Source organism: Semicossyphus pulcher, unplaced genomic scaffold (genome assembly GCF_022749685.1).
Source record: "Semicossyphus pulcher isolate SPU_LCO1_2020_fin unplaced genomic scaffold, fSemPul1.0.p SCAF_16, whole genome shotgun sequence".
Taxonomy (NCBI): Eukaryota; Metazoa; Chordata; class Actinopteri; order Labriformes; family Labridae; genus Semicossyphus; species Semicossyphus pulcher.
In genome coordinates, this window is record NW_027211670.1 from 78,440 (window position 1) to 104,968 (window position 26,529).

The 26,529-nt window shown below is 39.3% G+C and overlaps 1 protein-coding gene across 1 annotated transcript in view; it reads right to left on the bottom strand.

Moving 5' to 3' along the window:
* Nucleotides 1–960: 960 nt before the first annotated feature.
* The window catches only part of pemt (phosphatidylethanolamine N-methyltransferase), a 92,245-nt gene continuing 66,676 nt past the window's right edge, over nucleotides 961–26,529 (bottom strand). Inside the window, exons 6-7 of the mRNA XM_069664582.1 lie at nucleotides 11,622–11,696; nucleotides 961–2,051 (exon numbers count right to left, since the gene is read on the bottom strand). Coding sequence (XP_069520683.1) covers nucleotides 1,997–2,051; nucleotides 11,622–11,696 — 130 coding nt within the window. The 3' untranslated portion in view covers nucleotides 961–1,996. The remainder of the gene's footprint in view (nucleotides 2,052–11,621; nucleotides 11,697–26,529) is intronic.

Genomic DNA, 26,529 nt, shown 5'->3' on the forward strand with positions numbered 1-26,529 from the left:
CAATCGAAACATCTCAAGTTGACCCGAGCAGTTTAACCCTGCAGAAAATTATGATAAAAGGTAACCAATGACACTCCTCTACCTCAATAAATGAAACAGATCCAAAGTCCTTAAACATGAAACATAACTCAACAATGGGGTGGGGGATATGATCTAAAATTTATATCACAGTTTTTTTCCCCTTTTGGCGGTATTAGTGTTATATTGTATAATTAGGAATGAAAAGGGGTACTCTGATCAAAACATGATTCTAGCTCTTTTTACTCTATCGTCAATGTAAGGGAACACATCTTAGCAGGGAAAACGATTTTTAAGATGTTCCTTGTGCAAAATATGAAAATGAGGTAAAGGCCATCATGTGTTTTGGGAGGAGTAACCTGCCCTGTTTGGAGCTGTGAGTCACTCACAGCTTCTGGGCCAGAGGCTACAGTCCTCAATGCACTGATCACAGACTCAACTCCTGGTCTGCTGGTCATTTTTGAGGACGTCATCCCCCAGTCTCTGCTTCTCACATTTCCTGTCTATCCTATCCAATAAAGGCAAAAGTCAACCTACTGGTAATAATAATGATAAAAAAAACATAAAGTACTTCAGAGGGCAGTGTGCTTTGTTAAATTAGGAATGTTTTGCACACTAAGATGCAATTATTTTAACAGTAAAGCTCTTCTGATATTTAAAATGATTCACATTTAGAACCTTTAAACTTTTGTATAACACTGCATGATGTTTTACGTGGAAAACTGGTTAGATAATGGGAATGTTGAAGGCTGTTGTTTCTTTAGATTGTTTTTTTTCTGATCTAGGCTTTTATTTTTGTTTGCCGTTAAAGGACACTGAAAATGTCTCTCACAAAAAGATTGTCATTTTACAAAAAAGCAAAACAAACAAAAAAACTGGTTAACCGTCAAACCCAGCGAAGTATTTTAATTAAGTCATTTCATTTTAATTTATCATGTAAGGTTTTTATTAGTATTATGCCATTATAGATATATTTTGGAATTTGTAGAAGTAAATGAACACAAGACAGTTTGACTTGTTGAACACAGGTGTAATGTTGGACATCAATATTGATCATTCCACTCTGGTGTATCAGTAGAAGAGTGCTGATATTGTATATGGTGTATCACTGCCATGACTCAATGGTTTATCCGAACAGAACAAAGTCATTGTTAATGTTGAAAAGTATACGTGCCGTTCCTCCTGTGGCAAGACCAACATCCTATATCTGAGAAACAAGATTTTTGCAAAAAGTAGTGTCAAGTTACTGTGAAACATGTATTATTATATGTAATTCTTGGATTTCTATTTCTTGTCATACAGTGAGGTCAAGGTGGCCATCAGCATTGGTGGATCTAACTTTCTCTGGAAAATGTATACGCTCTGTAGAAGGCAAGTTTCAATTTAGCTCTGCATCTTCAACTCTCACCTGCCACAAAATTTCTGTCCATTGCAATATTGGAGATGAATCTGAAAAGTAGGCTAAGTGTAAAACATCCCAGTTATGGTTCATATGATCCTATTTTCAGAGGCAGATTGTAATTGTGACTCTGGTTTTTGGTGGTGTTTTTTTTAATATACAATATATTCAGTAGAAATCTATTGTAGTACAGCAAGTAATAATTTCAAACCTTTTGAAATACTCTTTCTTGCATAGAGTTAGATTACAAGATAGATTACACTCTATGAAATTAAGTAGTAGAAATCCTTCTGATAATTCTCAACAGGAGAGTGAATAAGTGTCTAGCTCATAAAGTTTGCCATGGCTACACCCTTAAAAGTAATGACAAGATGGCTCTAACTTCCATCACAAAATAACACAAAATCAAAAATGAGCAGATGCAGTGTGATTGTAGCCTTTGAATCCAGATTGGAGGTGGAATAATGACCAAGGTGGAGATGATAGGTCCGTCTGTCTTTCAGTCACTCTGTCTCTTTTGGTGACAGGGTGCAAATCTTCGACCCAGCCATAAGTAGGAAGTGCCTGTTAGGGAGGACATTATTCATGCTTGCAGTGATGACTCCTCTCCTGATAGATCTGTTCAGTGAATGGTCTGTAAATTAAGAAGAACAAACATATATTGAGAAAATAAATCAGGGACTGGAACACCATACCACTCTGTGCCAGAATCATGTGTGTGTTTTGAAAACATAACATATAGATTTAATATTGTGAATGTTGAATGCAAAGCAGGGCATGTTTTACAATTAATTGTCATGTTTAATTTATCTTCATGTTTGCTCAGAGATGCCGATGCCAATGTTTGGTAGTGCCCTATTGCCCTTAGTTTAAACACTTTCATCACAGTATAGCAAGTGGAAGAATAATCCAAAAATGAACACGCTGCAACTAGCAGTTTCAATCAACAATAAAGTTGGAAACTTTAGTAAGCAGTGAGTCATTTGTGTCCATATTGGCAATCTTTTGCTCACACCTCCCAAAAAATAAAAAGAAGAATTAACTTTGTTTTAATAAGCTGTCGAAACTAAAAACCGAGCCTTTTAGGATTACAAAAGTAGATACAGGCAATAAGACATGAGGCAACAGAGGAAGAATCGAAAAATCTGCACAAAACTTTGCCAGACAATCTGGTTGAAGCTAAGCAATATTAAATATACCTTGTGATTTGATAGAAATATCTAAAAAAAATCAATGTATTTAAATTCTGGACGTTAGGTGGCATAGGTCCCTGGTTAAGCTCAGCAGATAAATCGGCCCATGGTCCTCGATGCGGCAGCCCCAGGCTCAACTTCCACCCTTGGCCCCCTGCTGCATGTCATCCCCAATTCTCTCTTCCCATGTTTCCAAGACTACCCACTGTCCTCTCTATCAATAAACACATAAGGCCAAAAATAATAATCTTACAAAAAATAAAATAATAATAGAAAATAACAATAAAGTGGGATTATAGTTTTGCTCGACTCTTTAAAAAAGGAGTTCTGAGGGTAGTAAATTAACTCCAAGCAAATTGTGTAAATTATACTAAAAGAATGTAAGTCATCGAAATGAGTAAAGTTTACTTGCATTACATAATTTTCAACAGTAACAACTGCAACCCAAAATAATATAAGAATATCTACCCAAAGATATTGGGCCTGTGCTGCAAAGTGTGCATGTGTTCTTGGCTGCAGGCCAGGGTTGGATTAATGGGTGCGGGTTGAAGGTAAGATTCCTGTTTAACATTTTGATGTGTATCGTAGAATTTATATATTTATTAGTTAGAATACCAAACGATTTGTAGTCAGCATGTCTGTATATAACAAGAACTGTAAATTAAAATTCTTGGCGACTAGGCTATATGATTAGAATGTATTTTTATTTGAGCATCTTGAATTCCCTAAAGGCTGCACGGTAATAGAGATGCATTGGTTATCCTTTATCCCATTGGTGTCAAGGTTGGTGCACTGAATGTAATACATGTTAGATTCTTGAATTTAAGAGCTTGCTTCTAAGTTAGCCGGAAGTGATATAAACCAGTTACTTCCTTTTACAAAATACAAAAAAAAATAATGCTATTGTTTTGTAAATCAGTCATTATTTAAATTAATATTTAATTATTTGCACACGTTAAGAAAGGGGCACCCCCTACTGTTGGAAACATTTTGAAACTTTATAATCAAATGCTTTAAAGTTGAATTTATATAATCAAAAGTTTTACAATTGAATGTTTTAGTCGAAACGTTAAAACCAAATGTCTTAAAGTTAAAGTTTTTATAGGCAAATGTCGTAATAGTTAACGTTTTTATAGTCCAATGCCTTAAAGTTAAAGTTTTACAGTCAAATGTTTTGAAGTTAAGGTTTTATAGTCAAATGTTTTAAAGTTAAGGTTTTATAGTCAAATGTTTTAAAGTAAGTTCTTATAATCCAAAGCTTTAATGCTCTAAAGTAGAATCCCAAGCTGAGAAACTCGCTGAATGAATGCATGAATAAACTAGGGACTAAAAAGATAATATTAAATGAATGAGAGACTAACAGAGAAATGGTGATTAAAGCCCTATAAATTTGGAGGTTGCGAGAATTTAAGGACTTTCCTACATCAACTTTGACCACACCAGCATCAGATACTTTCGGCCTTGTTGCAGAGTTGTCTCAGAGGAACTTTTTCCAAGGGGGGTCCAGCAGCCCGCCTTGGCTACATCTAGCGATACCAGCTCTCTCTAGAAAGTCCCTGGAGTTTAACAGCTTTTCAGTTCTTTAAAGAAAGGAGAGCAGACTGCTCCAGACTCTATTCTGTCAAAAGCTGAAGTTGAATTAACAAAAATCTTCACCAATCTTGTCTAATTAACTTAATAGTAACGCCGTTTGGCTTAACGAAAAAAACTTTGGATCTGTAAAAACAAGATTTCTTCAGTTGCAGAAGATAGGAAAAACTGGCTTGCTTGGCAGTTGTGTTTAACGTAAATGTCAGGTTTAAAATTCTTAACTTGAATAAGAAAAAAAGAAAGTTGTGTGAGCAGTGAAAAATGCTGCTAAGAAAATAAGCATAAATCAAAGATGCAAAAGCAGGAATGAGGAACTCAATTAAACTTAATAAAGAGTTACAGAATATTAAAATAAAAAGAAAGAGGTTCAAAGAGATGAAGGACAAGAAAAAAAGTGAAGAGGAAAAAAAGAAGGGCCAAAAGGGCAAGTAGAAGAGGCAAAAAAGGATAGCCGTTTTTTCAGTGATCCAGTGATTGGAGGCCGTTTCTGGTCACAGGAAATAACTTCTTCAACGTTAAAGTTAGTTTTCAACATTACTTAGTGGAATAAAAGTTGTTCACTGCATTTTATAGCAATGTGACTACATGGAAAATGTGGCATTATAATCATTCTTTATAGATCTTTGTCATATAGCTTCTTAGAGAGGTGCTGATAGAATCAATAATGATGAATAATGATGAATCATGAATGATTCGATCAGTACTTAATTCATACTTCGTTCAGAAAACCAGTCTTCAAGTCTTCTTTTATCTCATTAGGTTTTACAAGACGTTGGTCTGGTTTCCTTTATTAGGGAGAGAGAAAGAGGGGGTGTTCAGTTCTTTGCTGTTGCCCAGTGTGTTGACCCAGGTTATAGTCCATTCATACATCCTGCTGTACATTGTCTTATCAGGTCAGACGATCTCTCTCTAGGACACTGTGGAACCAAAGTCCTGTGGAACCAAAGTAGACGGTGCCATTGTGTCACATTTAGTATGTGTATTTGTAAGAGGAACCTTTTAAGATGTTCACTTTGGACCCCCATATAGAAAAGGGGTTTAGGGTCTGACCTGTACTCATGCAGATTCATCATTAGTCAACAGGCATTTCCTGATCCGTCCATTGTCGCTACACTATAATGATAATGATTTAATGCCAAAGGTACACCTGGATGAATTTGACCAAACTAGTTGTTAAGCGTAATTTATAATAATATTTACTATTTGTCAACAGTACACTGTGTTAATGAGTTGAATCTCACATGCATAATGTCGAAGATGTATTTGAGAAAAACAGTCAGGGCTAAGTGATGAAAAGCAGCCGCTTAGCCTACCCTCTCTGGCAGACCAACCACTGCTGGGTGATGGAAAACATGTTACTAAGTCGGTGCTGCTTGTGACTTTTTTCCGCGAAAGTCGCACCAGACACCCAATCTCAAATTCTGCAAATGCAAAGGCTTTCATCAGTGGGCCATAGGCTCAATCACCATTGTGTTACATAATTTGGCGATACATAGTGACTTAACAATTATTGAAATAAAATCTTGTCGATTATTACTTTAAATAGAATTAGATAAAAACAGACAATAAGAATAAGATTTTAAAAAAACAATAGCTCTTTAATTACAAAATATGGTATTAAAGAGCTGTACAGATGTGCAGGTATGTGCAAGATAATGTTCGTGCAAATATTTAACAATATGAAAATAAATACAGGTCAATGTAAGCAGACAGTATGTAGTCCAGTCTGCATCAATGTAATGCATAAATCTGATTTAGAGACTTAACATTAATTTCCAGGCGGGGCTGGGGAATTATTGATGAGGCTGGCAGCAGAGGTGACCAAACTGTTTTTGTGATGGGTAGTTTTGGTCCTGATTGACTGCAGCCTCTTGCTGGAGGGGATGGTCTCAAAGAGACTGTGTCTGGGGTGAGAGGGGTTGGCCACAATCTTACATGCACGCCTCAGGGTCCTCGAGGTATACAGGTCCTGGAGAGATTGCAGATTGCCAGTGTACAAGACGGTGATGGAGCAGGTGAGGATGGACTCAATGATGACTGTGCAGCATAATTTTCTTTGTCAGGTTGAATTTCTTCAGCTGCCACATCCTCTGCTGTCCCTTTTGAGGTCCTGGGTGATGATGGTCCCCAGAAAGCAAAAAGACTCCACAGTGGAAACAGTGGAGTCACTGAGGCCACAAACTTCAGGAGCTTGACGGACTGATGACTTGAGGTGCAGCCATGGGTATACAGGGAGAAGAGCAAAGGGGAAAGAACGCAGCCTTGAAGGGAACCAGTGCTGATGGTCCTGGAGTCAGAGATGTGTTTCCCCAGTTTCATGTGCTGCCGTCTGTCAGACAGGACGTCAGTAATCCACCTGCAGATGGAATGTGGGCATTTGCCGACTTAAGTCGGTTACGACGACGAACTGAAGTCAGGTCAGGACTCAGATGAGGACGACGAGCATGAAGATGAGCTTCCCTGAGACGGTTTCTGACAGTTTGTGTATAATAATGTGATCCAGCAGTTAAAATCATGCAATGCAGATCTGTGTGTGTTTCTCATGCTCTGCCCCTGACTCAATAGGGTTGCGATCTGTCCCGTATTTCTGCGAACAACCTTTTTTAAGCATAAAGTACATGTCCAAATGCTGCGAATGAGATGAGCCGTAGGTGATCCACGTGTAGTTTATCAGAGTTATTAGAGTTCATGCTGTGTCGGAAGGCAACAGATGTGAGGAGAGGAGCAGATCTCTGTGTTTGTTTCTCATGCTCTGTACCTTGCTCAATACATTGTGATCTGTCCGTATTTCTGCGCACAGTTACTATGAAGCATAAACTCTATCTGCACATGCCTGGACAGAGGTCGACTGCCAACTGAGAGAGCTCTTGGAGTGCAATGTGTGGAAGATGACAACTTGACATTCAATGTCACCATCAAGCCACAGTCACACACACGGAGAGGGATCTTGTCTGGTCAGCTCCATCTATGACCCATTAGGGTTTCTGGTACCCTTCACTCTGCCTATTCCACACGGTTCTTGGATCCTGGGAAGAGTGTTGCAAGCTATGGCAGACTCTAAAGGATTGGTGTGAACAGTAAAGGTTAAAACTCAGCCAATAACCAAGATCTGTCTGCTGCTCGAGAATACAGAGTAATGATGCTCAGTAGTGATGACATAAGGACATCTTCAATATAAAGATGAGTATCACCCCGCACACCTCATATTGATTGTTGATATGAATTAAATTAACTGAACAAAAGTTCAATAAAAGTGATATAGTGACATAGGCTCCTTTTGAAATATACATTGTAATTGTTGCCTCAAAATAAAATTAGGGGCCGGTTATGTAGGAGCCAATTCCTTAGTTTGTATTTGTAGTTATATTACCAGTTTTATATTGTGTGTGGTGTGTGTTTATTAAGGATTTTTGAGTATGTGTAACCCAGCAGCTTGGGCTTAAAAAGAACGGTGCTGCAGCCTAGTGTGGCTGACTGAAAGCCTAGAGTCTTTAAACCTTAAGCTGAGCAGCTTGCATGACCCCCACTCACATTATTATTTAGTTTATATTGTTGTTTTCTTTATGTAACCCACTTTAAAGTTGTTTAATTAAACAAGGATCTTTTGATTTAAATCATATCCGGACATTCTTCTTTTTCTCAAGCAAGTTATGCAAGTGTTTAATATAATCAGTCAGCCCCAGAGTGACCTTCATCAATGGCACAAACAAAAGATATCATGGTCACTACAAAGTTGGTCTTTGAGAGGCCTGGGCCCCTGCAGTGGTGGAGGAGGTGAAGGTGATAAGCTGTGGCTGTTGACTGGAGTCAGGGGGATGGTGTCAGGACTCAGTCTCTCAAAGCAAGGTCATTGGCAAGATGCAAGTCATTATCAGAGTGAGGCTTGTAGCTCTAGGCTTGTAGCTGAGACCCATCCAGACTGAGCCAGCATCCCTGAGAATGGAGGGATGAGAACTGTTATTGTAGTTTCTCAGATTACAGACACTTAGTTTCTCTCACAGCCTGGCTGAAGGTGTATTTAGTCTGTTTGAAGCTGTCTCTGTCCCCACTCCTAAATGCCTCCTCCTTTAACTGCCTCAGCCGTCTGAGTTTGGCTTTGACCCAGGGTTTGTCATTGTTGTAACTCACCATGGTGCGTGCACAGCAGTCCTCACAGAAGCTGATGTATGACATCACAGCCTCTGCAAACTCATCCAGACTGTTGGTAGCAATCCTGAAAGCATCCCAGTCCGTACAATCTAAACATGTCTGTAAGTCTTCCACAGCTTCACTGGTCCACTGCTTGATGTCCTCACTACAGGTTTGCAGAGTTTTAATTCCTGCCTGTACGAAGGTCGATCATGATGTAGTGTCCCAGTGCAGCACAGGGGACTGTGTGATAAGCGCTGCTCACTGTGGTGTAACAGTGATCCAATACATTCCCCTCTCTGGCCTTAAACTCCCCAAGGACAATAACTTAGGAGTCCATGGAGCTAAGCTGTGGCTTAGTGGTAGAGTCAGTCGTCTCTCAATCAGAAGGTTGGTGGTTCGATCCCTGAATGCTACAGTCACATGTCAAAGTGTCCTTGGGCAAGACACTGAACCCGGAATAGACATCGAGTATGAATGGGATTGGCACTTAAGCCTTTGCCATCAGTGTGTGAAAGGGGGAATGTGACATGCAGTATAAAAGTGCTTTGAGTGGTCGGAAGACTACAAAAGCGCTATATAAGTACAGTCCATTTACAACTTCTAGTAAGTTTGTTTGTTTGATTGTTTATAATATATGTAACTGCTGACAGTGGCTTGATAGTGGATAGTGACTTTGGATCACAGATAAAAACTGCTATCCTCCTTTTTCTCACTCTTTCTCTCTATCTGCACTCATTTTTTCTTTTCTTGCAGTCTTTTCAGATCTTCATGCCTTTTTCTTTTTCTTTAAGTTTTTGTAACTCTTAAGTTTTAGTGAGTTCTTCATTTCTTCTTTTGTGTCTTTGATTTAGGCTTTTTTTCTTTAGAAGCATGTTTCACTGCTCACAACTTTCTTTATTCTTATTCAAGTTGTTAAGAATTTAGAACTTTTCCTGATGTTAAGTTTAAGTTAAACCCACCTGCCAAGCAAGCCAGTTTTTCCTATCTTCTGCACCTGAAGAAATCTCATTTTTACAGATCAAAGGTTAAGTCAAACTGCATTCATTTTGAGATAATCAGATAAGTTTAGTGAAGATTTTTATGAATCCAACTTCGGCTTTTGACAGACCATCTGGTGCAGTCTGTGTTCCTTTAAAGAACTGGAAAGCCAGATTGCAGCCAAAGCAGACTGCTGGACCCCATTTGGAAAAATTGCCTCTGTGAGACAACTCTGCAGCAAGTTTGATGTATTCCAGAACCTTCAGCCCAGGAAATTATAATGATTATGACCAAATGTTTATTTGTTTAATTTCCTCCATAGCGTAGATGGTGCCCCTTTCTTAACAAGTGCAAATTATGAAATATTAATTTTAATAATAACGTATTTATGCTACATTAGAGCGGGGCATACTGAAATATATCTTAGGGAACCGAGAAAGCACCTCAGGAAGACCTGGTCTGACAACCACAGCCGTTTGCCAGTCACCATTCTGGATGACAAGTCACCAATAAATGCACTTGACCATCAAATTAAGTCAAAGCCTCCTCTGTGGAACAAGGTGGAAAACAGTAAAAAAGGAGAACAACATCAGCCCCAGGGCTGAATGGCATAAATACAGTCTCTACAAGAACACCACTGGCGTCATGAAGTACCTCTGGAAGCTGGTGAAAGTGGCATGGGTGAATTGAATTATACCTTGGGCATGGCCAAGAACAGGATTCCCAATAGAAAAAAATCGTTAGAAGAATGGGCTGCGTTTTTCTTCTGTCACAGCATACATGGATGAAATGACCACAGGAACAACAACAAAAGCATGCACCAAATGCCTGTTGGATAAACTCCAAGGAAACGGTAAATGGGCAGAAATCAAACCCAGCTAATTCTGCAGTTTTTACATTGTCATAGGATTTCAACAATGAGCCAAAACCAATTTTTCCGGAGAAGCCCATCAAGAGCCTTGGACCTTGGTACTGAGATATCAACTGTGGGACACAATGTAATGAATGTCAGGAACAAGTAATTGGGTACAGGTATGACTGATTGGGAGTAAGAGAGAGACACTCAAAAAAGGTAAAAGACTGTGCAGTGGACAGACGAGGGAGGAGCACCACACTGCTGGGGCTCGACACTCGTTTTGGAGGGAGGGTGTCGTTCACAGTTTTTTAGGACTGCTGACGATGGGGACAGTCAGGACAGGGGATTATTTGCCTGTGTGCCAGGAGGGGAGGTTTGCTGCCTTCTTTAGAAAGTCAGGGCCAGGCCAATAGAAGGGTGAAGAGCTGCCACCAGTCCCGAAGTGCTCTTTCGACTGCCTGGTGGATTTGACTAAACTTAGACTAAACTTAGTTAGCCATATGCTCCCATGTGATTTTAAATAGTGTGGGGAGGGAGTATTAGGAAGAGGGGTACGTGAATTTAAGCTGTAGGCAGGACATCTATATGGTTTCTCTTGCAGTGGTTGTGGTACCTGCATGAAATTGCAGTGCCTCCTGTTTAGAGGGTGTTTGCACGTGTATTGTGTGCTGTGCCTTATAGCGCCTGTGAGGAACTTTCGTTTTGTGTTGATGTTGGCGCCCTGTGGACAAAGCCATACCTCTTATCTCTTTGATACATTTTGTCCTGTACATGCTTAAGTGGTACTTTTTAACAAAAAAAACACTCATATGTATCACTCACTTTAAATTTTTGACACCTGCCCCCGACCAGAGGTTTCAGGCATTAAAAATAACTATATAGAAATAACCAATCTTGTTGCTGATGGTCTGTTTTGGTTTTTTAGGTCATATAAAGTAATCAGAATAAATTAAACCAGCAAAACGTAAAGTTCAACTTTACTTGTAGTGGTATTACACACACACACACACACACACACACACACACACACACACACACACACACACACACACAAACACACACCTTTTAGAGGGATGAAACATCTATGCTGTGACTTAATAAAGATTGTTGTTTTGGTGTTTTGTATTCCTAAACTTTGCCTTGTGATTATTCAAAGGCCCTGACACAAATTTCAGCAACAATTTCTGCTAAGTACTAATAATGACCCACATTTTATCACAGTACAATGCAGACCTCAAAGACACAGAGCAGGTCGAACAACTCAGGCAGGATACAGTCAGCAACCACAAATTAACAGCACTGCTCTCCCGGGTAAGTTAAATGGTGCTTTCAATTTGGACTTCTGTCCAGACTCATGTGGCCAACACATGACCTTGGTACATATTTGAAAATAATGATTTACCAAATGCATTTTCTTGACAAATGTCAACAGTGCCTGAACCTAAGAAAAACTTACCCCTCAAATCGTATTGCAACACTGTAGGCCACAGCTACCATGGCAGACAGGACAAGACCAACAGGACTGGCACATCTGAAAAAAGAAATGTAGATTAAAAGAGTCAGACAGTTATGTTATATTTTTTGTACAACACTTTTCAGTGGAGTAAGAGTAATGCATACTATTACTCCACTATTATTACACTGTAAAAACAATTAGTCATAGTAACTTATAATTCATTGGCAGTTTAAACTAGCAGTTAGTTTAAATCAGCAGTCCCCAAACGGCGGACCACGGTCCAGATCCGTACCCAACTGCCGTCGTCTCCGGACCCGGACCTATTTACAGTTTGGACAAGCGCATTTATTTTAACCTGCACAGCTTTTTTGTTTTTGCTGTTGCGATTTGGGGGTCCAAGAAAATCGCATACCAATGAATGCATTGTAAACGACTAACCCTAATCATGTGGAGGCTCCTGGATGTCTTCGGCTACACTGATCCCGTTGACCGTGGGATTTGGACTTAACTCAGACCCAACCCAATATCCAGCGTTCTGCGCTGCTCCAGAACAGAAAATTCTTGGAGCTGTGAGGAGACTGTATACTTACTTACTGGAGGATAAGTGGTCTTAAACGGGGAGTCTGTACCGGGAGAGGACGATCGGCCAGTGGCTGAGCACCGGGACCACAACGTCAGATAAACGGTTAAACACTACTGAACCGTTTAAAAATCCAACAGCAAAAGTTAAATCGAACCCGGTTGACATCCATCTGTTGCCTGTAAGCTTGCTAGCGGTTAGCTACTGGGAGTAGACTGGTTAATAAGGTAAACACCGTGACTTCCACTTTTCAAAATAAACACATCCGGTCCTCTTCAAAGTAAAAGTCTATGGGAACAACTCTTCGTTCACATGGTTATAAGGGGAAAGTTAAATAAGATGGGACCAAAGAAGACAACCACTATTACAGAGGAAGAGGTGGAAGACATAAAGAAGTCTCTAAACTCCATGTCTCAAGAGATTTCCAAAATATCAGAACAGCAAAAGCTCATCATGGACTTGGTGGGAGAAATAAAAGAACTGAAAAAACAAAATGTTGAAAAGGATAAAAAAAATATTCATGCTGGAGGGTCGGGTGGCGGACCTGGAACAATACTCAAGTATGAATGATGTAATTGTCAGTGGGTTGGAAACTATGCCCCGCTCATACGCCAGGGCAGTCCGAGTGGATGGAGAGCCCTCGGAGCCTGATCTGGATTCCATTGAACAGCAGGTGGTCAACTTCCTTCACAGAAAGGGGATAAGAGTTGACAGCCAAGATATCGAGGCATGTCATACTCTTCCCCAAAAAAAACAAAAGTGTGAAACCTGCCATAATAATTCGCTTTGTGAGCAGAAAACAGAAAACTGCACTGCTTAAGCAGAGGAAGAAGTAGAGAGGAACTAATGTGTATCTTAATGATAACTTGACAAGGAAAAACGCCGACATTGCCAGACAGGCACGCATTATGAAGAAACAAGGCAGGATACAATCAACATGGACATATAACTGTAAAGTCTTCATTAAACTGAATGGGCCGCCAGAGGAGGCCAAAGTGCTGGCCATCAAAGACACCACAGAGCTGGACAGGTATCAGTGAAGTCAACCCATGGGAGATCAAAAAGGTAGGCTGCCAACCATAACACTGGCCTACATAGCCCATGACAAACCACAATAACTATACTTCAGCTCCAACTGGACACTTTGGTCAACAAGAACTGATTCCAGACTTTGAAACACTTGGACTAAAAACTTTGGAATTTACGGAGCATAAAGGACATGATATTGAAAACGATGTTGACCCTGACAATAACTTCTACATCAACACACAGAATCTTTGTGAATACTTTACTGAAGATGGAAACAATGGGATTGGGGAACAATCAATTATACACTTTAATAGTAAGAGCCTGAATTCAAACCTTTTTAAGTATAAAACATTGTTTAAGACTATTAAAAAAGCAATTCACTGCTATAGCTATCTCGGGGACCTGGCTTAATCTGGAACAAACTGCCACTGTCGATATAGACGGATATGATATGTATTTTATAAATAGGAAGCAAAAAAAGGGTGGAGGAGTTGCACTATACATCGACAAAAAATGCAGAAGTAAAAGCATTGAAAGCATGTCACTAGTAGTGGATAATATTGTGGAATGTGTCACAGTGGAAATAGAAATAAATAAATCCAGAAATATAATGATGTGTTGTGTGTATAGAACTCCAGGGTCATGTATTGACACCTTTAGAGATCAGCAGCTAGATATGTATGAGAATACAAATAACAAGAAAATGCTATTCGTTTGTGGAGACTTTAATATTGATCTGTTAAACCCACTGGAACAAAAAACACTACTGAATTCCTTAATTCAATGTACAGTATAAGCTTATACCCCTCAATCACACGCTCAACGAGGATTACAACACACAGTGCCACACTAATTGATAACATCTTTACAAATGTAATTGATAGGAGGGTAAATAGTGGGCTAATTATAAATGACACAAGTGATCACCTGCCAGTGTTTGCAACAATACAGAGCTCCACAGGGACAAAAGAAGAGCCTGCTACTTATAAAATAGTAAACATAAAACTGAGGAGGCAATTAATTCACTTAGAATAGATCTGATGGGCCAAGACTGGAACGAAGTCTATGTGGAAGACGTGGATGAAGCATATGACAAGTTTCTGTCAATAGTTACCGCTCTTTATGAAAAACACTGTACTCTAATAAAGAAAGTTAATCAGAAAGCTGTTGAAAAGCCATGGCTTACCAAGGGAATATTAAATACATGCAAGAAGAAAAATGTGTTATATAAAGACTTTTTAAAGAAGAGAACAAATGAAGCTATATAAAGATATATAAGAATAAATTGATAAAAAATATAAGAAGTAAAAGGGATTACTACAGTAATTTAACTGGAAGAAAACAAGAGTAACATAAAAAACGCATGGAAAGTGCTAAATGAAATGGTCAGGAAAAGAACAGGGAAAACAGGATACCCAGACTATTTTCAATCCAAAACTAACAAGACTATCAATGATATGAATTTAGTTGCAAATGAATTTAATGATTTTTTTGTTGGTGTTGGTCCTAGTCTGGCAAGAGAGGTCGCTAGCATCAGTATTAGGAATGAAGTAGAAAGTAAATATAAACATGTAACAGAGACAATATATTTTAAAGGAACAGATGAAAAAGAAATCAGTGACATTGTCAAACAATTTCAGAGTAAAAATTCTATGGACTGGACAATATTGACATGTCATTGGTTAAAAGTATAACTGACTGTGTGGTGAAACCCTTTACATATGTATGCAATCAATCCCTGAAAACAGGTTTTTTTCAAGTAAAATGAAAACCGCTAAGGTCATACCCATATATAAGGCGGGAGATAGACACATTTTCTCTAACTACAGACCGGTTTCTTTGCTATCACAATTCTCTTAGATACTGGAAAAAATATTTTATTTAAGATTAGACAGCTTTATCATTAAACTCAATATACTGTATGATCAGAAATATGGATTTAGACAAAATAGGACTACTTCGATTGCACTTATGGAATTTGTCGAACAGACAACAACTACTATGCTCTAGGAGTCTTCCTGGATCTAAAAAAAGCATTTGATACAGTTGACCAGGACTTATAAAACTTCAAAAATATGGAATAAGAGGAGTAGCACTCAAATGGCTAATCAGTTACCTACACAATAGGAATCAATATGTTCAAATAAATCAGGTTAAATCACAACTGATGACGGTTAAGTGTGGGGTTCCTCAAGGTTCAGTGTTGGGGCCATTGTTGTTCATATTGTACATCAATAATGTATGTGAAGTCTCAAGTATCCTAAGGACTATTTTATTTGCAGACGACACAACTTTACTTTGCTGTGAGGATGACCTGGAAAAACTTCTGGATACAGCAGAAAAGGAACTGAAGAAACTGAAGAGTTGGTTTGACTTGAATTTGACATTAAATTTGAGCAAGACTAAATTTATAATATTCGGACATCGATCAATCAAATCAAATCAAATTTTATTTGTATAGCGCCAAATCATAACCAGAGTTATCTCAAGACACTTTACAGAAAGAGCAGGTCTAGACCGACTCTTTGTTATGCTATTTAAAGAGAGGCCCAACAGGAGCGTATTGCGTCAGGTGAGCGTATTGCGTCATTTCCTGTTTTCTCGCTGCTACTGTGTTGTCCTGTGCTGTTTGTAGCTGTTGCTAGAGCTCGAGCTAAATCGATTAATCTGCTGTAATTATCATCACTGCGGTTATTCAGCTGCTGTGTACTTAAAAAGACACTAGTTTTCATCAAGCACTCTCGTTGTTGCATTAGCGTCATATCTGCTAAACCCTTAACTTTATACTCGCTTAGCCGTTAGCTTAGCAGCTAGCTTAATCAATTGAAATGGCTTCTCCTTCTCCCTCCTGCTCTCCTGATCTGCACTGTTCAGTGTATCAGATGTTTAGCTCTACCTCGACCTCCTTTACGGATAAGGGTACTTGTATGAAATGTAGTAGTTTTGGAGCTATGGAGGCGAGGATCACGGAATTGGAGACGCGGCTCCGCACCTTGGAAAACCAAGCATCGCTAGCTGCTGTAGTCAGCAGCAAGCCCCCAGGGCCAGTAGCCGGTGCGGGCCGACCTAGCGTAGCTTCTCCCCCGGCAACTCCCGAGCAGGGCGGGATGCAGTGGCTGGGTTACTGTCAGAGGGAAGCACAGCCGCAAGACGAAGCACACGGTTCACCACCAACCACTTCACGTTTCGAACAAGTTTTCCCCACTCAGCGACACACCCGCTGAGAAACCAACTCTGGTTATTGGCAGCTCCATAGTCAGAAACGTGAAGTTAGCGAGGCCAGTGGCCATAGTGAAATGTATTCCTGGGGCCAGAGCGGGCGACATCCAGTCAAATTTAAAACTGCTTACAAAGGATAATCGTAAATTTCATAAGATTGTAATTCATGTCGGCGTTAATGACTCCCGATTACGCCAATCGGAAGTCACTAAAATTGATGTTGAGTCGGTGTGTGCATTTGCAGAGACGATGTCGGACTCCCTAGTTTTCTCTGGACCCCTGCCCAATCTGACTAGTGATGACATGTATAGCCGCATGTCATCATTCAACCGCTGGCTGTCGAGGTGGTGCCCAGCAAACGATGTGGGCTTCATAGATAACTGGCAGACATTCTGGGGAAAGCCTGGTCTGATCGGAAGAGACTGCATTCATCCCACTATGGATGGTGCAGCTCTTGTGTCTCGTAATATGGCTAAGTTTGTTAGTCGTAAAACCTGACAAACCAGAGTTGAGACCAGGAGGCAGAGCTGTAGTCCTACACAATCCTCTGAGCTTCCCTGTGAGCAGTTTCCCAGCCACAATGTAAAAGTTATAGAGACTGTGTCTGCCCCCCAACCCAGGCCTTTTATTACAGTTAATTCAAACTTAAATAAAAAAGGAGTAAATCAAAAAAATTTAATAAAAATTAAAACAACAACCGAAGTTATGCCAAAAAATATGAGAATTAAATGTGGTCTGTTAAATATCAGATCCCTGTCATCTAAAGCTCTATTAGTGAACGATCTGATATCAGATTATCATATTGATTTACTCTCTTTAACTGAGACTTGGCTGTGTCAGGAAGAATATGTCAGCTTAAATGAATCCACTCCTCCCAGTCATCTTAATACTCATATTCCTCGAGACACTGGTCGAGGTGGTGGAGTGGCAGCTATTTTCAGGCACTTAGTTTCTGCTCTTTTGAAAGCCTTGTTCTGAGTTTTTCACACCCAGCTTGGAAAACTTTACAGCCTGTTTTATTTGTGATAGTATACCGCCCTCCTGGCGCATACTCTGATTTTCTAACTGAATTCTCAGAGTTTTTATCAGATTTAGTCCTGAGTTCAGATAAAATAATTATTGTAGGGGACTTCAATATTCATGTAGATGTTGATAATGATAGTCTTAGCATGGCATTTATGTCCCTTTTGGACTCTATTGGTTTCAGTCAAAGTGTAAACCAGCCTACTCACCGCTTTAACCACACCCTCCACCTTGTTCTAGTTTATGGCCTTGAAACCGAAAACGTAATTGTCTTTCCACAAAATCCTCTTTTATCAGATCAGATTTAGTAACATTCGATGTCCTATTAACCGACTACTCTCCAGTTAACAAAAATGTACTCACAAGATGTTTGTCTGATAGGACTCTAGCTAAATTTAAGGAAACAATTCCAGCTGCTTTTAATTCTTTACCACATCTGTTTACTACAGAAAGCTCTTGTGCTAATGTTAGTCCCTCTCAGCTTGATCAGTTTGTTGATAATACTGCAGGTCTGCTGAGAAGTACTCTAGACTCGATTGCCCCCTTAAAAAAGAAGATTATCAAACGACAGAGGCTAGCTCCATGGTATGACTCAGAAACTCGTAACTTGAAGCAAATGTCGCGTAAATTTGAAAGAATGTGGCGATCCACCAAAACAGAAGAGTCTCGTTTACTCTGGCAAAATAGTCTTAATAAATACAGGAAGGCCCTACGGCATGCTCGAGGTGTCTACTACTCCTCCCTCATAGAAGAAAATAAAAACAATCCCAGGTACCTTTTCAGCACTGTAGCCAGGCTGACAGAGAGTCACAGCTCCATTGAGCCAAGTATTCCTATAGGCCTCAGCAGTGATCATTTCATGAGCTTCTTTAATGACAAAATCCTAAAGATTAGCGACAAAATTTGTAACCTCCTGCCGTTAACTGGTGCAGATGTATCTTTGGAAACTGCTCAAAAACCTGATGTTTACCTTGACTGTTTTTCTCCAATTGACCTTCCTGAGCTAAATTCTCTGATATCTTCGTCTAAACCATCAACCTGTCTTTTAGACCCGATTCCAACCAAGCTGCTTAAGGAAGTCTTTCCCTCAATTAGCACTTCTTTACTAGATATGATCAATATGTCTTTATCGACTGGCTATGTACCCCAGTCTTTTAAACTAGCTGTAATTAAGCCACTTCTTAAAAAGCCTACCCTAGATTCAGGCACCTTAGCTAACTATAGACCTATATCTAACCTTCCTTTTATTTCAAAGATCCTTGAAAAAGCAGTCGCTAATCAATTATGTGACTTTCTTCATAACAACAGTTTATTTGAGGACTTTCAGTCAGGATTTAGAGTCCACCATAGCACTGAGACAGCACTTGTGCGCGTTTCAAATGATCTACTTACTGCTTCAGACAGAGGACTTCTCTCTGTACTCGTCCTGTTAGATCTTAGTGCCGCTTTCAACACGATAGACCATCACATCCTGTTACAGAGACTAGAACATTTAATTGGCATTACAGGATCTGCATTAAGTTGGTTTAAATCTTATCTATCAGATCGATCTCAGTTTGTTAATGTTCATGATGTGTCCTCTATGCACACCAAAGTTAGTCATGGAGTTCCACAAGGTTCTGTGCTCGGACCGATTCTTTTTACCTTATATATGCTTCCTCTTGGTAATATCATGAGGAAATACTCCATTGATTTTCATTGTTATGCAGATGATACTCAATTATACTTATCTATGAAGCCAGACGAAACCAATCAGCTATCTAAACTAGAAGCATGCCTTAAGGACATAAAGATCTGGATGACTAGAAACTTTCTGCTACTTAATTCAGACAAAACTGAAGTTATTGTGCTCGGCCCAAAACACCTTAGAGATTCTTTCTCTAATGATATAGCTGCCCTAGATGGCATCAGCCTGGCATCCAGCACTACTGTTAGGAATCTGGGAGTTCTATTTGATCAGGATATGTCCTTCATCTCCCACATAAAACAAATATCAAGGACAGCCTTCTTTCATCTTCGCAACATAGCAAAAATCAGACACATCTTGTCTCTAAACGATGCAGAAAAACTAGTCCATGCATTCGTTACTTCTAGGTTGGATTATTGTAACTCGTTACTATCAGGCTGCCCTAATAAGTCACTAAAATTCATGGTTCGTGATTCATGTTGGGCCTCTCTTTAAATAACAGAACAAAGAGTCGGTCTAGACCTGCTCTTTTTGTAAAGTGTCTCGAGATAACTCTGGTTATGATTTGGCGCTATACAAATAAAATTTGATTTGATTTGATTGATCGATGTCCGAATATTATAAATTTAGTCTTGCTCAAATTTAATGTCAAATTCAAGTCAAACCAACTCTTCAGTTTCTTCAGTTCCTTTTCTGCTGTCTCCAGAAGTTTTTCCAGGTCATCCTCACAGCAAAGTAAAGTTGTGTTTGATTGATGATTGATTGATTGATTGATTGATTGATTGATGAATCACCATGAGTAGCACTTAGCAATATTTGGCACATTGGCAAGGAAAAACTTCCTTTTAATCGATCAATTAATTCAAGCAAGAAACTGATGATTAATGAGGTACAAATTGAAAGAGTGTCTGAAATCAAATTTCTTGGAATAATAATAGACAGTAAACTATGCTGGAAACCACACATAAATTATATCAAAGCAAAAGTATCAAAGTCAATGGCAATATTATATAGAGTGAAAGGTCTTTTAAATCAAAGATCACTTTATACTTTGTACTGCTCTTTCATACTACCATACATTAGCTACTGTGTGGAAGTGTGGGGGAACACATACAAAACAAACACGGACCCAATTTTCATCCTTCAAAAAAGAGCCATAAGAATCATTAAAAAATCAAATTATAGAGAACCAACAAACCTACTCTTCATCAAACTAAATACACTGAAATTTAAGGACCTGGTTGATTTCAAAACGATTAAAATCATGTACAAGGTAAAAAATCAACAGGTACCAAACTGGATCCAGAGGTTTTTTCAACTGAGAGAACCGAAACACAATCTAAGAGGAACATATATTTTCAAAAAACAATGGTTAGAACCAATGCTTAACTTCATTGTGTTACAACAAACGGGGTTAACCTGTGGAACAGCTGTAGTGCAGAAATGAAAACATGTAAAACATTAAACATGTTCGAAATAAACAAACAAATAAATAAAATAAGTAAATAAATCATCACACGTGACGCTACTCAGCCAATCAAATCTGTCACTCAGATCGCGACTGACCCAGTAGGTGTGTGAGAATACAGATACAGACTGAAAAGCCAGCCGACAAGAGAGTTACAGAGACACAGTGGGAGAAAATAAGTGAGTTAGTGAAAAGTAGACATGGCATGCTCTAAAATGAGAGCAGCAGAGAAAACCAAGATTTTAAGACTGGAGAGAGTCGTATATGTTTCATGACTGTGGCGATTATTAAACGCGGACATTGTCTGACACTGTCACTCTGTTTGTCTCTGTTAACAGAGACTCCAGGCTGCAGTTTAGTTCAAACACAAATTTATCTTAGCTTATCTTCTCAAGTTAAGTCAACTTAAAATTTTAAGGCAGCCCAGACACAAACTTTTTTAAATTTAACAACTAGTGTTTACAGTGATATAGTATAAGTAATAAAATTAAATGTAAAAACAATGTAGGAACAGTTTTACAGGAAGGAAACATGTTTAAGGAAAATAAATACATTGAAAAAGATCATTTTAAAACTTTTTATATTGAGTTTACAAAATGGTTTACCCTATAGTTCATCCTTGTGGGGGACAAGACCCTATACTTAACACACTGACCTACATTTACCTGATCACAAAGTGGCATAGTGACACACATTTCTTTGATAAAGAAACAAAACAAAGATATCATGTTGCACATTTTCACACATAAGCACACACACAGACTTGCATGATCGAAGTGATGGACTACTGTTATTTGAAATCACTGTAGACACATATCACATCATTGTATATAAACACTATACAGTCTCTCCAGGAAGTTACGATATTTTGCAAATTCAATTATTTGCTGCAACTTTTTTTCGACCTTGCAATTTTGGCCAATTGCCAATTTTTTTTCCACAGATCATTCGATTTTCCCACGCACATTATATAATTTCCGTCACCAAACTTAATTCTTTAATATTCAAAATACTGATCCATGAGGTTTACAATGATGTATAAACACAGAATATTTTACTCCATCTTTCATATCTTTGGAAGGCTACATAATAGAGATATACTTTTTTGATGTGAAGCAGACAGATGCAGCGTTTTAATAAAAGTTCTGATGTGATCGCCTCTCTTAAAAGCTGTAGTAGGTAACACTATTAAAACTAACTTTTTGTCAAATTTGCTCAAACTATCACTTTAAACATGCAGTAGTACATGAGAGAGAGAATCTGTAAAAAAATGTTCCTCTTGCTCCTTCTACTGCTCCTAACGGCATTTGTAAGAATCCAACGCTCCAAAAACACAACAACCAATCAGAGCCGAGCAGTCTCTCGGGCTGCTGTCAATCACACGTTGCACAGCACCACTACTCCGCGCATGCTCACACGGTCAAGCTCAATTTCTTCAGTGTGTGCAGCGTCGGTAGCGTTTGTGACCACAAAGGCTTAAAAACAATCACCAGGAATGAAAAAACTGCCCCTCCCTCCATTGCCAAGAGTTGGGCCGAGTCAGAAATTAAATGAGAGTAAACACTCGGCATTTCCGAGGTGGAAAGAGCTTAGGGAGCTGAAAGGATTAAAAAGCGATGCTGAGTTAGACAGCTCTGCTCGACAGGTAATCACCCCAGCTTAAGTTCTGCTGTGTTTGTTTCACATTGCTGAGATTTCTGCGGTTACTGTGACGCTGTGTTACGCTGGTGTTGCAGTCCCGCTAATGTTAGCTTGTTCTCAATGTGGCTACTGTTCAGCGTTGTTTCATGGCTGTGTGGCTGAAAATATCTTTGTGAAGTGCCCAGGCAGTGTTACCATTTCAGACTTTCTCCTGATAGTTCTGTGTGCCTGTGCTCTCACGGCTAAATATTCACAACATCAGTGAGATACTGCTTAGTTGGCGCTGTTTTTTCCACAGTCTCTGTTAGCAAACTAAGTGCTACTGGTTTTGCCGCTGGTTTGATGTGTATCTGCTTTGATAGTGATGGTGGTGTAATACAACAGCTGCGGTTGTTGTCATTTCATGTTTTTACATATTGTATATCTGGTTCCTTCAGTTGCTGTGGTTACTAGCCTGCATGCGCATGATAGCCTCCTCTGCAGGGAGTGCTTTTGAGGCAGGACCAGGGTTGCCAGGTCTGTGTGACAAAACCAGCCCAATGGCCAATCAAAACCAGCCCAAAACCAACCCAATGGCCAATAAAACCAGCCCAGTACTAGAACTCAAAGTGTACCCCTGTCAAACCATATACACTGCTTTTAAAGTCAAAAAGCATTGCTATCATTGCCAAATGCATTATAAAATACACAGATTAATTAAACTCAGACGGTCATAGAGGTGGGTGAGAAGAGGATGCTATCAAAACTGGCATCCATCACGGACAACTCTTCTCACCCCCTGCGATCTCGGTTTTATAGTACCGACAAAAAGCTTTTGTATTATCTCCAGCCACACGTCCTATCCATTCTTTGATTCCGTTTTGTCTTTACCAGTCCCTTGTGTATTTCTTCCTGTATTTTTCCCACTTACCGGGCGTCATGTTTCTCCCGGCCGGCGTTGCTAGCTTGAATTGTCCGGCGTGTTCACGGATTCCGCTTCAGGTGTCACTGCTGACAATAGTTGGCTAGCTGACTGCACACAGTGCACCAAACGGATGCGGACTGTGTGCAGTTTAAGTTCGCTAACTGTGTCAGGCAAAGTAGAGTCTGTGGGTTTGTTATGCATGTCCATTGTGTGTAGTGCTGAATGATCTGGAGTCAGTTTGGTAGGATTTGGGTATAAATAAATTATTTAATCTAAAATAATTGATAAAAAATAAGGATTTCTATTTATAGATAGCCTATTAGTCATGTAATTTGCATGCAAAACAGGTCTACCCAACCAGCGGACAAAAATTTCCACCCGTGGCAACACTTAAAGAGCAGCCCAATTCAGCGGGAAAACCGCAGACCTTGGGCAGGACTGAGCGCTGGGGAGGGACCTGGAGGTAATTTTGTAATCTTTCAAATTTTGAAGCATAGTCCACTCTCTTCTCCATCTTACCTACTGCAGCATTAATGAACTCATCTAACCACAGTGCAGTAATGTTGATGGGTGTAATTCAATGGTATAATAGGTATAATTCAGTTCAATGTAGTGAGTCCCCGGAATGACTGGGTTGTGATTTCAGTGGGTCCCTGGGAAATTAAAAGGGTCCCCAATAAAATGTTTGGTTCTTGAGAAATTGCAGTGTTAAACACATATCTGATGTTGGTATGGTATGGTACGGTTATAATTAACAGATATATTCGTGTAGTTTCAAAATATATCTTAAAATGAGAAAGCTAAAAAAAGAATAAAATTGCAAATCTGAAAAGTTAATTAATTTCTAAAACTACTTTTGCGTGGCATACAAAATTCTAATAAGCTTTCTGTAGCACCAAAATAAATTAATAGGAGTATTGACTTGAACAAAACATTCTAATCACCCTGCCACAGTCTACAAATAAACATCAAAAGTCTGAACATCTACTTAAACAAATGTGATTATAACATTCAATCACTGTTAAACTTTTAACACAAAAATGAAATGTAACTAATACAGTGGAAAGTCTGGTAAAATAATAATAATACAATTATTTACATTAAGGCTACTCACAATGCACTACAAACATATCTGCATCAAGTCTATAGCATTTGTCAATGATTACTTGTACTTAGTGAGTGGTAACGGGATATGTGCGCAGACAACGTCTGAGCATAAGAAAACGGTGGCCGCCATTGGGAAGTATGTTTTAGTATACATAGGGTTGAAACAGCAGTACTCAGCCAAGTTTCCCTCACTGATTACTGTGACTTAAGCACGAGTTTCACTACAAATCTAATTCATAATGTATCATTCTGTATGCAAAAGATTAAGTGCGTCCCTGGGACGCATGGATAGTGAGTTTACTGCGTCCTTTTAAATGTTAATGTAGTCCTGCGCTTCTGACGCATTAAAAGTAGCAACATCACTAACATCTTTATGGAGACACATTGATATTAATGTCTATAATTTAAATGCGGGTGTGTTTTCGGCATAACATGAAGAGAAGAGAGATACTGTGTACATTTATACACGAGGCACAGCAGCGTAACTTCATTAATTATTTAAGTCTCCAGATACACCGTCAGGATCGGACAGGACCTTATGGAAATTAAAGTTCTGTGTCCCAACAATCAAAGAATGGTAGGCTGTTAATGTTTATTTACTTATTTTTGCTGCTGGATCACATGGTTGCATTCTCCATTGCGTATATAATGGACACTGGACATTAGAGTAATATCTGTGGGCACAATTGTTGGTACCACAGGTAGTGTTTGAGGATTGTAATAAACCTCTTAAGCCCAGATCAATGTTAGATGTCAATGTTTAGAATGTTGCAGAGAAAATTGCAGTGGTGTGAACTGGTTAGTTGCAGAGCGCCTGAAGCCATTGCATGGAGTGGCAAAAGATTTGACTTGTCAATTCTCCAAATGCAGTTTTAGAACAGAGTGATGTAGCTATTTCACTTCAGCCAATCAGGAAACAGCATAAATTGGCATAGGCACCAGGTCTATGGCACTGCAGTGGCCAAAGGCGGCTCCTCTCTTTCCAAAGTCTTCAACGTTTATTAATTAATTTTACAGCTAACATTGCGAGCATGTCACTGTCATCCATTTCTTTTTATAACGATAACAGAAATAACAGAAATGCAGTTAGTAAATACATGTAACCTAGGCCTTATACTAACGTTATACTATTAACTAACTTTATAGTATTAATGCAGAAGTAGTGGGGTATGTCAGTGTGTCATTGCTATGGAGACGGTCAGCTGTGTATGTGTGCATTGCGATACGTTGCTTTGCTGTGAACGGCCCAGTTTTAGAATGTTTACGTTTAGTTTTTGGCCTGTGCGTGGCTCAAGCAGGAATCTCCGCAGTATCATGATTTGAGGAGACAAGGGAAACAAAAGCTAAGTTTGCTGTTTCACAGTCCTCTGTCCCATAAACAATGTTAATTTACTGTTTCTGCAAATACACTTCTTTTTCCTTATGAGGAGAAGTGCTGCCGTGCGTCCCCATGTAAGTGACAAGCAGAGCCTCGTGTTGTGAATTGCCAATGTATGTCCATAACGCGGCCTTTAAATACCAGGAACATTAGGTCATTATATAATTATATTAGGTCAGTTTAAAGAGTTACAAGCCAAGACCACAGACCCAAAAGCTTTGGTCAGTAGGACCTTGACATTTAGCTGCCAGATGAGAGGAAGCCTAGACTTCACGTCACAGGGCTTGTTGTAGGGACGGGGCTTATATATGTCACAGTGTCAGGGCTTGTATTTTTGGGGGCGTGGGCTTAACTGTGTTGTGAAAGAGGCGGGGCTTATAGCTGTCACAGGGCAGGGTTGGGCTCTGTTTTGTTTTTAGGGGCATGGCTTATACCTGTCACAGGGCGGAGCTTGTTTTATATATATATTAGTGCTGTCAAAATTAACACGTACATTTTTGTGATTACTTTGAAATATTTAAAGGGGCTATATGTAAGATTTTCCGTGTATTCCTCAATCAAATATAATTTTTCATTGCCAACGTGTGAAGGGATAATAGAGGAACTGATAAATTGAGACATTCCCCAACTTCCTCCATTGCCCCTAACAGCCTGTGGGCTGATTGTTATGTAAAGCACTTGGGACGGTTTTTCCGCGAAACAAGAGAATGTGACGTATCTGCGCATTTGCGAGTACCTCTGCCGAAAGCTCATTCTCCGCCACTACAACACGAGACAACGCAAGCTGTGAAATGGAGAAGGATAATGCCAACAAACGACCGGCACCCACAACAACACTAACACAAAGTACACACAAGAATATAAACATAAAT